The 13269-nt window shown below is 45.6% G+C and overlaps 1 protein-coding gene across 1 annotated transcript; it reads right to left on the bottom strand.

Annotated features, from left to right (window-relative positions):
• Positions 1–9698: 9698 nt before the first annotated feature.
• Positions 9699–12732, bottom strand: LOC123453194 (stem-specific protein TSJT1). The gene is made up of 4 exons (XM_045129971.1): positions 12431–12732; positions 10434–10674; positions 10109–10339; positions 9699–10000 (listed from the first exon to the last, which is right to left on the bottom strand). Exons 1-4 carry the CDS (start codon positions 12631–12633, stop codon positions 9965–9967), a joined length of 711 nt encoding a protein of 236 aa, XP_044985906.1. The 5' UTR covers positions 12634–12732; the 3' UTR covers positions 9699–9964.
• Between the last annotated feature and the right edge of the window lie 537 nt (positions 12733–13269).

Genomic DNA, 13269 nt, shown 5'->3' on the forward strand with positions numbered 1-13269 from the left:
GTCAACTTCTGGAGGATGTCAATTTCTTGGCCGTTCGCTGGTAAGTTGGTCTTCAAAGAAGCAGAACTGTGTCTCATTGTCTTCCACCGAAGCTGAGTATGTTGCAGCTGCGAGTTGATGTGCACAATTGCTACGGATGAGGCAAACTTTAAAGGATTACGGTGTCACTTGTGACAAAGTGCGTGTTCTATGTGACAATCAAAGTGCTATCCAGATTTCCCTCAATCCGGTGCAACATAGCAAGACCAAGCACATTGATATTCGCAATCACTTCATTCGTGAGCATATCAAGCGGGGTGATATTGAGGTTCACTTCATCAACACTGAAGAGCAACTTGCAGATATCTTCACTAAGCCCCAAGATGAAGCAAGGTTCCGGGAGTTAAGGAATGAGCTAAATATCATTGATTCAAGTAATGTGGATTGAAACTAGGCATGTGCACCACATTTCGCATTATATCTCGTTCTAGGTGTAGGCATGGACATAGGGGGAGTGTTGTTCTCTCAATGAACTTTCCCTCCCCCCATTATGCATAAATCCATCAAGTCCTTCACATTGGCCATTATTGATGGCACTTGTGCTTCAAAGATGAGCGTTGCTCATGAACCCAAGGATAATTCTTCACGGTGTCATACCTTTTGTCTAAAACATAGGTGGCTCCGGCCACCGCCCCTCTCCCTCCTAGTAAAGGAGGGTTATAATATTTCCAGTCAGTATATTTTGACTCTGTCTTTTCTCCGGTACTGACTGGTATGTGTCCGTAGTGTTTTCTCGCAGTTCTGGCAATTTCTGGATTTTTCTGTATGTTCTCCAGCGGTACTAACGCTAGGGGGAGCGTTACTACTGCCAGAGGGAGCGGTACTACCGCGATGAACCGAGCGGTACTACCGCGATGACCAGCGCGGTACTACCGCTGACTAGGGCCAGCGTTTGGATATCCTCACGGGGAGCAGTACTACTGCCTCAAGCGGTACTACCGTGATGATCCCAGTGGTACTACCGCCAAGACTCGAGTGGTACTACCGCTAGGGCACGAGCAGTACTACCGTAGCAAGCGGTACTACCGCTTTTTCTGAGCGGTAGAGAGGGGGCAGTTTTTCCTTGCCCCATTTGCTTCTTCTTCGTGGATCTCTCCCTCTCTGCCTCGAGTTCTCCCAGATTTGATCATCCTCCGTGGTGCTTCTCCTTCCGCTCCAGTTGGAGGGATTGCCCCTCCTCCTCCTTCCTCCCTCGTGTGCCATGGACTCCGGTACTACCCCTATCCCCCTTGTGTTGTGTTGATGTTCTTGGTTCTAGGGTTAGGGATAGATGTATTGGCTCCATTGTTTGGGCATGATTTTATTTCGCACATGGATAGGAGGAGAGATGTTGGGAAGTGCCTCTATTTGCGTTGCTGCATGGGATCTGCATATTTTTGGGCTTAGTTCCATAGTTTTGGTCTCTTATGTTTTCAAATGTGCAGCTTTGTGGTTAGATTTGTTCTTGTTCCTCCACATCTGTAACCATGAGGTACTACTTCCCTACCCGAGCGGTACTACCGCTAGCTCACGGTACTACCTCCCTGACCGAGCGGTACTACCACTAGCTCATGGAGCGGTACTACCGCCCTAGTCGAGCGGTACTACCGCCTTGGTCGAGCGGTACTACCGCTAGCACTCGATTTGCTGCTTATGCTTGCTACTACTTGGATTCTTTTGTGTTTTCTCCTTGTTCTGGATGTTGCCATGACTTCTCTTGTCGTTTTCGCATGTTTGTGTTGCGTGTCTCATGTGGTAGCTCTCGTCGTTTCAACCCAGTTCGCAACACCGAGTCCAAGAGGTACCGCAACCCTGAAGAACCGGAAGGTTCCCGTCCTTCGAAGCGCAGCATCAAGAAGACTATATCCAAGGACAAGGCGTCCACCATTGACTATGACACTATGGATCCCAAGGAGTTTGCCACGCGCCGAAAGCAAAACCATTATGTCAATGAGAGGGAGGAGTTCTGGGGCGGAGAGATGTAATGGACCAAGCAGAAGCTCATGATCTATCAAGATTTCGTCCTGACTAAGAAGAAGAGATTTGTTCCAGTGCAGTGGATTGATCTCAATCATCTCCGGAAGGATACTGACCATTTCGGTGAGGCCCTGTGTATGATTGAGCAGCTGGGTATTGAGGATATCATCACTTTTCACTGTGACTTCGATGCAGAGGTAGTGGCTCAATTCTATACATCTATATTCTTCCATAATGATGAGAATCTCTCTTTTACTTGGATGACTCATGGCGAGAAGTTGACTCGCTCTTGGGCTGAGTTCATGAAGCTTTTGAGGATCAATTGCACTGGACTGCATAATTCTCTTGGCATGCGCCCTCATCGCAACCCTGATAACACCCCCAAGGACAAGATGATGCCTTTCTATCTCAGGAAGGGTGTGCTCATTCCTTTCTTGGATATCATGCTTCAGGTCTTCCGCAACACTCTGTTCCCTCGGGTTGGCAACAAAGACGAAGTTCACTCCAATCTCGTGGACATGCTCTTGATGTGTCAGGAAGGACTAGAAGAGCCCAATGGGCAACTCGATGTGGCAAATGTGATGTTTTGCGAGCTTCAGATGGTCATATACAACCGTAGGGTCCCCATCTATGGGCCTTACTTGTACTACTATATCAAGAATAATTGGGCTCGGACCTTCCCTGACAGGGCCTTTCCTGCACCCACATAGGTCGTCACCCATGATCCCATCAAACTGCGCCAGAAAAAGAAGTGGGCCAACACCTCAACTTCTCGTTCTACTGCTCACATGGAGGCTGAGGAGGAGACTGATGCTGCTAGGGCTGAGGGCGGCCCTGCTTCACAGACCCGTTCTTCTGTTGATCCATCTTGGGCCAAGAAGCTGAAGGCACAGATGGGGTCCCTGAAGGACCAGATGAGGACCTTCTTTTGCATGCAGGCAAAAGGACAATATCAAACTCATGTGGCAAGAAGGAGAGCCGTCAATGGAATAAGCACCTGCTAAGCACGCTTGATGTGCACGTCTCTAGTGGTTCTGAGGATGTCATCACTCCAGAGGTTGTCTGGATGCAGGCTAGAGATTACCAGTGGGACGGGACTGATCAGGAGGTGTCTGACGAAGAAGATGCAGCAGGGTCTGATCACGAGGAGCAGCAGGATGATGATGAGGACGATGAGGACGCTACAGATGTGTCTACTGAGGAGGATGAATGAGCCACCACCTGTGTTCGCGTTCTCTCTGCCTTTTTGGTGTACTCATGCAAAATAGGGAAAGAGTGTTAGAGATTTGCCTTTGGTTTTTTCGTTCTTGTTTGAGTCTTTCTTTTCTGAACTTGGTTGGTTTAAGTCTATTGGATATCTTATTATGTGTGTGAAGACTCTTCGTCATATGGTGTGAGACATATGCTATCCCTATATTATCTCTAAAGTCTCTCTCTATACTTAGCATGTGAGATTATTTATCTTGTGCCTTTATCTTTATGCTCACATGTCTATGTTTTCAGCATTATGTTTTTGGGCAAATCAAGTGTTGTCATCAATCCACCAAAAAGGGGGAGATTGTTAGGGCATATTTTGTTCTAAGTAGTTTTGGTGATTGATGACAACACCTCTGCGGACTAATCGTGTGCACTGAGCATTTCAGATAATACATCACATGGCACAAGATGATTCGTCACCCCTCGGTGTTGTTGGAGAACGGTGTTTCCTACGGTTCTCTTTGGTAGTGTTGAGTAGTAGGAAAGTCGTACTATTAAGAGGGGGTCCGCGTCGGAAAGATTTGGGTGGAATCAACTCTCACACGCGCACATTTTCTTTCCACCACTTTCTATTTGCGGCAATGGAGCACCCGCTCGGCCTTTTCGCAACATTTGCAAAGGGTCCAGCGGTAGTACCGCTCATGCTGAGCGGTAGTACAGCTCCAGATGAGTGGTAGTACTGCTAGCTGAGCGGTAGTACCGTTACAGCCGAGCGGTAGTACCGCTAGAGGATGGTAGTACCTCCCTCTCTGAGCGGTTGTACTTCGTTGGACTTTTTGCAAATACTTTTCCACGGGTAGTAGGCTCGGTAGTAGTATTTCTACTGCCGTGGCTTTGTGTCAGCCTGGCGGTAGTAGCGCTCAGTCCTGGCGGTAGTAACGCTCGGGCTTGCGGTAGTACCGCTGCTCCCCAGCGGTAGTACCGCCAGGGCGTGCTGACAGTGGGGGGTATCGGTTGGACTTGTTCCCCCACTATATAAAGGGTTCACCTACCTCGCAAATCGTACCTTTGACCCTCCAAGACTCCATTGTTTCTCCCTAAGCTCATATGTGCCCGATCTCTCTCCCTAGCCAATCAAACTTGTTGATTTCCTAGGGATTGGTTTAGAAGGCTAAGATCTACACTTCCACCAAGAGAAAATTGATTCCCCCCACTAATCCCTTGCGGATCTTGTTAGTCATGGGTGTTTGAGCACCCTAGACGGTTGAGTTCACCTCGCTGCCACATTCCATTGTGGTGAAGCTCTGTGGTCTTGTTGGGAGCCTCCAAGCTTTGTGTGGAGATAGACCCAACCTTGTTTGTAAGGGTTCGGTCGCCGCCTTCAAGGGCACCTATAGTGGAATCACGGGACCTTGCATTGTGTGAGGTCGTGAGGAGAATACGGTGGCCCTAGTGGCTTATTGGGGAGCATTGTGCCTCCACACCGCTCCAACGGAGACGTACTTCCTGTCAAAGGGAAGGAACTTCGGTAACACATCCTCGTCTTCATCAGTTCCACTTGTGGTTATCTCTTACCTTTGCATTGTGTATGTTATTGTTGTAGAATATTTCTTACTTGCTTTAGCGGTTATAGTTGGTAGCATCATATAGGTTGCTCACCTAGTTATTATTTTAGAGAACCTTTATGTTGCTAACCCTAACTTGTTAATAAAAGCTATAAATTGGTAGTTGCCTATTCATCCCCCCTCTAGTCAACCATATCGATCCTTTCAAGTAGAAATTGAAAAAGAGCATCAAGTGTTGATGGTAAATAAAACTACTAGTTTCAAAAAAGGCAAGGGAAAGAAGAAGGGAAACTTCAAGAAGAACGAAAAGTCAGTTTCTGCTCCCGTGAAGAAACCTAAGGGTGGCCCCAAGTCCGAGACTGAGTGCTTCTATTACAAGGGAACTGGCCACTGGAAGAGGAATTGCCCCAAGTATCTGGCCGAAAAGAAGGCTGGCAACGTCAACAAAGGTATATTTGATATACATGTTATTGATGTGTACCTTACTAGCTGTCGTAGTAGTGCCTCGGTATTTGATACCGGTTCAGTTGCTCATATTTGTAACTCGAAACAGGAACTATGGAATAAACGGAGGCTGGCAAAGGATGAAGTGACGATTCGCGTGGGAATTGGTTCCAAGGTTGATGTGATCGCCTTCGGCACGCTCCCTCTTCCATTACAATGGGGATTAGTTATGAACCTAAATAATTGTTATTTGGTTCCTGTGTTGAGCATGAACATTATATCTGGATCTTGTTTAACGCGAGACTGTTACTCATTTAAATCAGATAATAATGGTTGTCCTATTTATATAAGTAATATCTTTTATGGTCATGCACCCAATGTGAATGGTTTATTCTTGTTGAATCTCGATAGTAATGATACACATATTTATAACATTAATGCCAAAAGATGTAGAGTGAATAATGAGAGTACCACTTTCTTGTGATACTGCCGCTTAGGTCATATTGGTGTAAAACGCATGAAAAAGCTCCATGCTGATGGACTTTTGGAGTCACTTGATTTTGAATCACTTGACACATGCGAACCATGCCTCATGGGCAAGATGACTAAAACCCCGTTTTTCGGAACAATGGAACGGGCAAGTGACTTGTTGGAGATCATACATACTGATGTGTGTGGTCCAATGAGTATTGAGGCATGCGGTGGATATCGTTACTTTCTCACCTTCACCGATGATTTGAGTAGATACGGATATATTTACTTGATGAAGCACAAGTCTGAAACGTTTGAAAAGTTCAAGCAATTTCAGAGTGAAGTTCAGAATCATCGTAACAAGAAGATTAAGTTCCTACGATCCATTCGAGGAGGAGAATATCTAAGTTATGAGTTTGGAATGCACTTAAGACAGTGTGGAATAGTTTCACAGCTCACGCCACCTGGAACACCACAACGTAATGGTGTGTCCGAACATCATAATCGTACCTTATTAGATATGGTGCATTCTATGATGTCTCTTACCGATTTGCCACTATTGTATTGGGGTTATGCATTGGAGACAACCGCATTCACTTTAAATAGGGCACCATCGAAATCCGTTGAGACGACACCGTATGAATTATGGTTTGGCTAGAAACCTAAATTGTCATTTCTTAAAGTTTGGGCAGCGATGCTTATGTCAAAAGGCTTCAACCAGATAAGATCAAATCCAATGTGTATAAGTACATCTTCATAGGATACCCAATGGAAATAGTTGGGTATACCTTCTATCTCAGATCCAAGGGCAAAGTATTTGTTGCTAAGAATGAATCATTTCTCGAGAAAGAGTTTCTCTCGAAAGAATTGAGTGGGAAGGTGGTGGAACTTGGTGAGGTTATTGAACCTGCACTTCAACCAGAGAGTAGCAGGGCACAGGAAAGTGTTCCTATGGCGCCTACACCAGTTGAAGAGGCAGCTGATGATGGTGATCATGAAGCTTCAGATGAAGTTACTTCCGAACCTCGTAGGTCAACAAGGACACATACTGCTCCTGAGTGGTATGGTAATCCTGTCTTAGAAGTTATGTTGTTGGACAACGATGAACCTAGGAGCTATGGAGAAGCGATGGTGGGCCCGGATTCCAACGAATGGCTATAGGCCATGAAATCTGATATAGGATCCATGTATGAAAACAAAGTATGGACTTTGAATGTATTACCTGAAGGTCGAAAGGCTATTCAGAACAAATGGATCTTTAAGAGGAAGACCGACGCGGACGGTAGTGTCACCGTATTTAAAGCTCGACTTGTTTCAAAGGGGTTTTCACAAGTTCAAGGAGTTTACTACGATGATACTTTCTCACCCATAGCGATGCTTAAGACCGTGAGAATTATGTTAGCAATAGCTGCATTGTTCGATTATGAAATTTGGCACATGGATGTCAAAACAACATTCCTTAATGGTTTCCTTAATGAAGAGTTGTATATGATGCAACCAAAAAGTTTGGTCGGTCTAGAGAATGCTGACAAACTATGTAAACTCCAGCGATCCATTTATGGACTGGTGCAAGCATCTCGGAGTTGGAATCTTCGCTTTGATGAGGTGATCAAAGCGTTTGGGTTTATACAAGTTTTGGAGAAGCTTGTATTTACAAGAAAGGGAGTGGGAGCTCTATAGTGTTTCTAATATTATATGTGAATGACATATTGCTGATTGGAAACAATATAGAACTTTTGGGAAACATGAAGATATATTTGAACAAGAACTTTTCACTTAAAGATCTCAGAGAAGTTGCTTACATATTAGGCATAAAGATCTATAGGGATAGATCGAGACGCTTAATTGGACTTTCATAGAGCACATACCTAGATAAGGTTTTGAAGAAGTTCAAAATGGATCAGTCCAAGAAGGGGTTCTTGCCTGTCCTACAAGGTGTGAAGTTGAGTAAGATTCAATGCTGAGCGATTAAAGAGGATAGAGAGAAGATGAGTGTCATTCCCAATGCTTCAGCCATAGGCTCTATTATGTATGCGATGCTGTGCACAAGACCAGATGTCAGCCTTGCCATAAGTATGGCCGAAAGGTTTCAAAGTAATCCAGGAGTGGAACAATGGACAATGGTCAAGAATATCCGTAAGTACCTGAAAAGTACTAGGAAGATGTTTGTTGTTTATTGAGTTGATTAAGAGTTCCTCGTAAAGAGTCATGTCGATGTTAGCTTTGACACAAATATGGATGACTCTAAGTCCCAAACCGGATACGTATTGATTCTAAATGGTGGATGGCAAGCTGGTGCAGTTCCAAGCAAAGCATGGTAGCTGATTATACATGTGAAGCGGAGTACATAGCCACTTTGAAAGCAACGAAAGAATGTGTCTGGATGAAGCAGGTCATTATGGATCTTGGAGTTGTGCCCAGTGTACTGGATCCAATGAACTTGTTTTGTGACAACACTGGTGCCATTGCTCTAGTCAAGGAACCAAGGTTTCACAAAAGGACTAGACACATAAAGAGTCACTTCAATGCCATCCGTGATTATATCAAGGAGGAGGACATAAACATTTGCAAAGTACATACAGATCTGAATGTTGCAGATCCTTTGACTAAACCTCTTCCACGAGTAAAACATGATCAATACCTGAACTCTATGGGTGTTAGATTCATTACCATGTAATACTAGATTATTGACTCTAGTGCAAGTGGGAGACTGTTGGAAATATGCCCTAGAGGCAATAATAAAGTAGTTATTATCATATTTCCTTGTTCATGATAATCATTTATTATCCATGCTATAATTGTATTGATTGAAAACTCAAATACATGTGTGGGTACATTGACAACAAAGTGTCCCTAGTATGCCTCTGCTGGACTATCTCGTTGATCAAGGATGGCTAAGGTTTCCTAGCCATACACATGAGTTGTCATTTGATAATGAGATCACATCATTAGGAGAATGATGTGATGGATAAGACCCAAACATTAAGCATAGCGTTCGACCGTATCCAGTTTACTGCTATTGCTTTCTGCATGCCAATGTATTTGTTCCTATAACCATGAGATCATGCAACTCACTAACACCAAAAGAATGCCTTGTGTGTATCAAGTGACGCAACATAACTGGGTGACCATAAAGATGCTCTACTGGTATCTTCGAGGATGTCTGTGGAGTCGGCATGGATCAAGACTAGGATTTGTCACTCTATATGACGAAGAAGTATCTCGGGGCCACTCGGTAATACAACATCACAACAACCTTGCAAGCAATGTGACTAAGAAGTTAGTCACGGGATCTTGTATTACGGAATGAGTAAAGAAACTTGTTGGTAACGAGATTGAACTAGGTATGGAGATACCGACGATCTAATCTCGGGCAAGTAATATACAGATGGATAAAGGGAACTGCATACGGGATTAGCTGAATCATTGACATCGTTGGTTCGACCGATATAGATATTCGTAGAATATGTGGGAATCAATATGGGCATCGAGGTCCCATTATTGGTTATTGACTGTAGAGGTGTTTCGGTCATGTGTGCATAGTTCTGAACCGGTAGGGCCTGCGCACTTAATGTTCGGTGATGATTTGGTATTATTGAGTTATATATGTTGGTGACTGAAAGTTGTTCGGAGTCATGGATGAGATCCCGGACATCACGAGGAGCTCCAGAATGGTCCGGAGATAAAAAATTGTATATAGAAAGTGATATTCGGGTTCTGAAAACGTTTCGGGTGTTTTCGATATTGTATCGGGAGTGCCGCAAATATTCTGAGGATCCATCGGAAGGTTCCACCATATTTCTTGGTTGATAAGATATTAGATTTGAGCCCTATAAATCAGAAAAAGGAAGTATAATTTTTTAGAGGTTAAACGGGATAAGGGTTTGACTATGTCCGGTTTAACTCGTCAAAATGAAATTTTTACTCATTTAACCGTCTTTGAGGGATCGCGCTAAAGATGCCCTTAGTATTTGTAAGTATTGCATCCTACGCGCACGTACCATTCCTGAGCCCTGACAACGGAGATCGATAAATTTTCTTTTAGATGGAGAAGGAAAGCTTATTTGCTACTACATTATAATTGTTACATTCAACTGAAAACGGCCGGTCTTGAATCCACTGCGAGAATTTGAAGAGCTAGAGATACAGATGATCAGATACACAACCGAACAGTTCCCATAAGATCACAAGAGAGAGTAGCACACGCGCCTTGTTGCATTATATTACACCACCACCACCTACACACGACCGGTGTTGCCTGCTTTGCCCAGCGACGGAGACGAGAGAATCTCCTACTGAAGTGCCGCGAGAACGGTAGATCCTTCCACCTGCACAAGGAAGAATTTCAGATAGGTTTAGCCAAGTTCTCGTGACTATCATTTTCATTCCTTCCCAGCTGAGTAGTAAGTAATAATCATCAACGTGCCACTACTTACCATGAAGGTTGTACCACAGATTTCCTCCTCATCTGCAGGCACAGCGGTCACCTTGTTCTTGGGATTCTCGTACGACTTGAGGCCTCCAAGGGCGTTCCAGTAGAAGCAGCCTTGCGGGAAAGGCGCCAGTGATTTGCCGCAAGATCCTTTCAGCAGGTCGATGTCGTCGGAGAAGGCGACGCAGCCGTCGGCGGTGATTCCCCAGAAGAGCGGTACCTTGCCCTCCGGGTCCTGATCGACCAACAAAATTAGCAAGAAATAAGCACGGCCACGATAAACCTCCCTGCTACTGTAGAAATGTATTCCTAGACATGATCGAGCTTACGGATGCGACGAAGAGGGAGGATGTGGACTTGTCGAAGAGCACGAAAGCGTAGCTGCCGGCGAGCTGGGAGAGCATGAAGCTGGCGGGGTAGGGAGCCCTGTCCCTCAGCGTCTTGTAGGCCTCGATCACCAGGAGCACCTCGTTGCTGCCCTTGGAGAGGCCGTACTGCTGGCTCAGCCGCCCCAAGTTGTCCAGGACTCCCTCGAACAGGCAGAAGATCTCATCCTTTGCAGCGAAAGACCTGGATCCACAAACAAAAATGCTTGTTTTTTTCAGCAACAAAGCCAGAACGTACGTACACAGCATGGGGTTTGTAGATGCTCTAAGCCTCTAACTCGATCGGCACAAGGACGTGTTCCTTGAGAAGGCAGAATTCGGTGAATCATCAACGACTTACTCCAAAGAACGCCAAAACTTGTTTCGGAAAGGTGTAGAAATTCCTTGGATGCTACTCCTTTAGTGCATCTGCCTAGCACAGGATAAGATAAGATCAAAGGACAACCAGGCCCTACAAATCATAGCGGCGAGTTGAAAGTGACGGCCGTATGGGTCCAGCTTCCGTTTGTTTCTTCTGCTCTCCGTGGGAATCTAAACCGGGTGTAAATTTTACTTAGCAACCGGCTGCCAAAAGCACTCTTCTGCTCCCTCAACGGCTCGACCAATAACCAAAACAAATAGTACTAGCAGGACATAACAACAAGGATCTTTGCTCTACTAGTAGCACCCGTTAAATTCAAGTTTGCTAAAATGTTGTCACTCTCACGGCCTGATGGTTTATTCATCCATATAAGCTCCTCACGTCAACAACAAAATAGTTTTTTTTGGAAACAAGACTCAACAACAAAATAGTGGAGTATTACCAATAGTAGATCACGGGCTTGTCCCTTTTCTTAAACGATACTAATTACTACTCCGCCTAACGAAGAATACGAAGCCCGTTTGTTGTCAAAGTCAAATTAATGGACACCACGCCTTTGGAAGGTGGCACGATGTTGACCTGCAAGTTGCCAAAGATGTGGTGGCGTTTTTTTCGTCAGCATACGTGACAGTTTCTATGCCAACATAGCAATTGACGTATTTTCTTTCTTATTGATTTTTCCTTACACTTCCACCTACCATTACACGTAGGGTAGATAAACAAAATCGAAAATATCCCAGGGGCCAGGGCCCCAACCGGGAGGCAGGAATTTTATGCTGAAAGGGTCAATTGTCACAACATCCGAAATATCCGAGCAAAAATAATCGTGTATTCGAAACGCGCGCGGCCAGAAACTAGTTTTTGTGGCGAGCAATATGTTTCCTCGACGGATAAATCTCCGTCGCAATCACGAGCCGCAGAACTAGGCCAGTGAGATACAAGCGATAAACAGAGGAAACTGGGTTGGTGGCTAGGTCCATCACCTAATGGAATGGACTGCCAAGGTTACATTATTGCATGCTTTAGTCTTCGGAAAGCAACACGCCCTTGTACTAAGGACAGGAAATTGTCGGATTATAGTAGATATCACAGGATGTGTCCCATATGAAAATTACCGAAAGCCATGGTGCTTATTAGCTACTCCTCTGTCTCATAATATATACTGCCGTGTGAGGTTGTGTGATGATAAGATGATATGATTGTGACTACTGACTAGTGGAGCCCACCTTATCATCTAGCCATTCAGGCGGGCACTAAAAGTCACCCACAACATGCGAGAGGCATGGCAGGTGTATGTATGCCGGTAACGTTTTGGACACTGTACCGTAGCACCTGGACCATGGCTACCAGCTAACCTCACCATCACGAAGCTTCATCACTAACTAAAGAACAAAAGCAGAGCGCTTCTAAGGCAGAGCGGAACAAACGATCTACGTATACAATCAACCGTCCGTTTCGTTCCCTTCCATAAAAGATCTATGCATGCACGGAGATCAATCGGTCTCGAATCCATGGATCCTGCAGGTGTTCAAGGAAGAGAAGAGTCGATTAAGCCACAAAGACGCAGCAGGTATTATACCTTGGGAGGAGGAGGGACTCTTTGACGTGGGAGTAGGCGAGGTTGCCCAGCGATCCCAGCTCCACGGACACGGCCGGGTCGGCGCCGGCGAGGAAGCGTTTCACCAGCTCCGACGCCCGCGTCTTGGGCGACGGCGTCCGGCTGCCGGCCGCCACCAGCTCCGCCGGCACCTCCACCACCTCGCCGCTGAACACCGCCAACATCCTGGCTCAAACAAACAAACTACACCTAAGCTAGGTAGAAATTGCAGGCAGCTTGTGGCCTTCCACACTCCTTGGATGATACTAGTTGGACGGGTGAAATGGAGGAGGGGGAGAGGCGCTGGTTATATAGGCCCGGGAGAGTGGCAGAACCCAGGCGCAGGGCCCCTGGTTTGCTTAACCACCTGGGGCCCACACAGCGCAAGTATCTTTCCTTGGGTTTAATTTAGTTTACGGCAAACCTCGGTCGGACTTCCTTTCTTTGGGTTAAGCCTATAATACGGATGCATCCGGTGCACGCACATGGACGTGTCATCATGCGTTGGTCGATGCCCTCGTTCTGCCGGCACGTACTGCTGGATTGTGCCTGTGCTAATCGTGCCTTACCGTCTCACCTGCATGAGTTCGCGTATGAGGGTGCACATATTGGACACGAAGGCGCAAGGCAGATTTCCCTCAAGCAAAGTTGGAACTTTTTATTTGTTGCGGGTAGCAAAGTTGGAACTTTGATGCTGCCGTGGAGTGGAGAAATAGAAACGATGGGCTGCAAGTTTGTATATCATTTTTCTTTGGAGCAAAGGTGGGACGACGGTGGCTCTCGTGTGGACAACCCTGGGGCAGTCCAGGAAGAAGAAGAAA

Source organism: Hordeum vulgare, chromosome 5H (assembly GCF_904849725.1).
Source record: "Hordeum vulgare subsp. vulgare chromosome 5H, MorexV3_pseudomolecules_assembly, whole genome shotgun sequence".
In the NCBI taxonomy this organism is placed as follows: domain Eukaryota; kingdom Viridiplantae; phylum Streptophyta; class Magnoliopsida; order Poales; family Poaceae; genus Hordeum; species Hordeum vulgare.

Bases quoted from the DNA above. Each gene is read 5' to 3' on its own strand.
- LOC123453194 (XM_045129971.1), bottom strand. From the start codon at position 12,633: ATGTTGGCGGTGTTCAGCGGCGAGGTGGTGGAGGTGCCGGCGGAGCTG. The intron at 10,340-10,433 runs GTAAGCTCGATC...TTGGTCGATCAG, and splicing joins CCTCCCTCTTCGTCGCATCC to GACCCGGAGGGCAAGGTACC. The intron at 10,001-10,108 runs GTAAGTAGTGGC...TTCCTTGTGCAG, and splicing joins TCTGTGGTACAACCTTCATG to GTGGAAGGATCTACCGTTCT.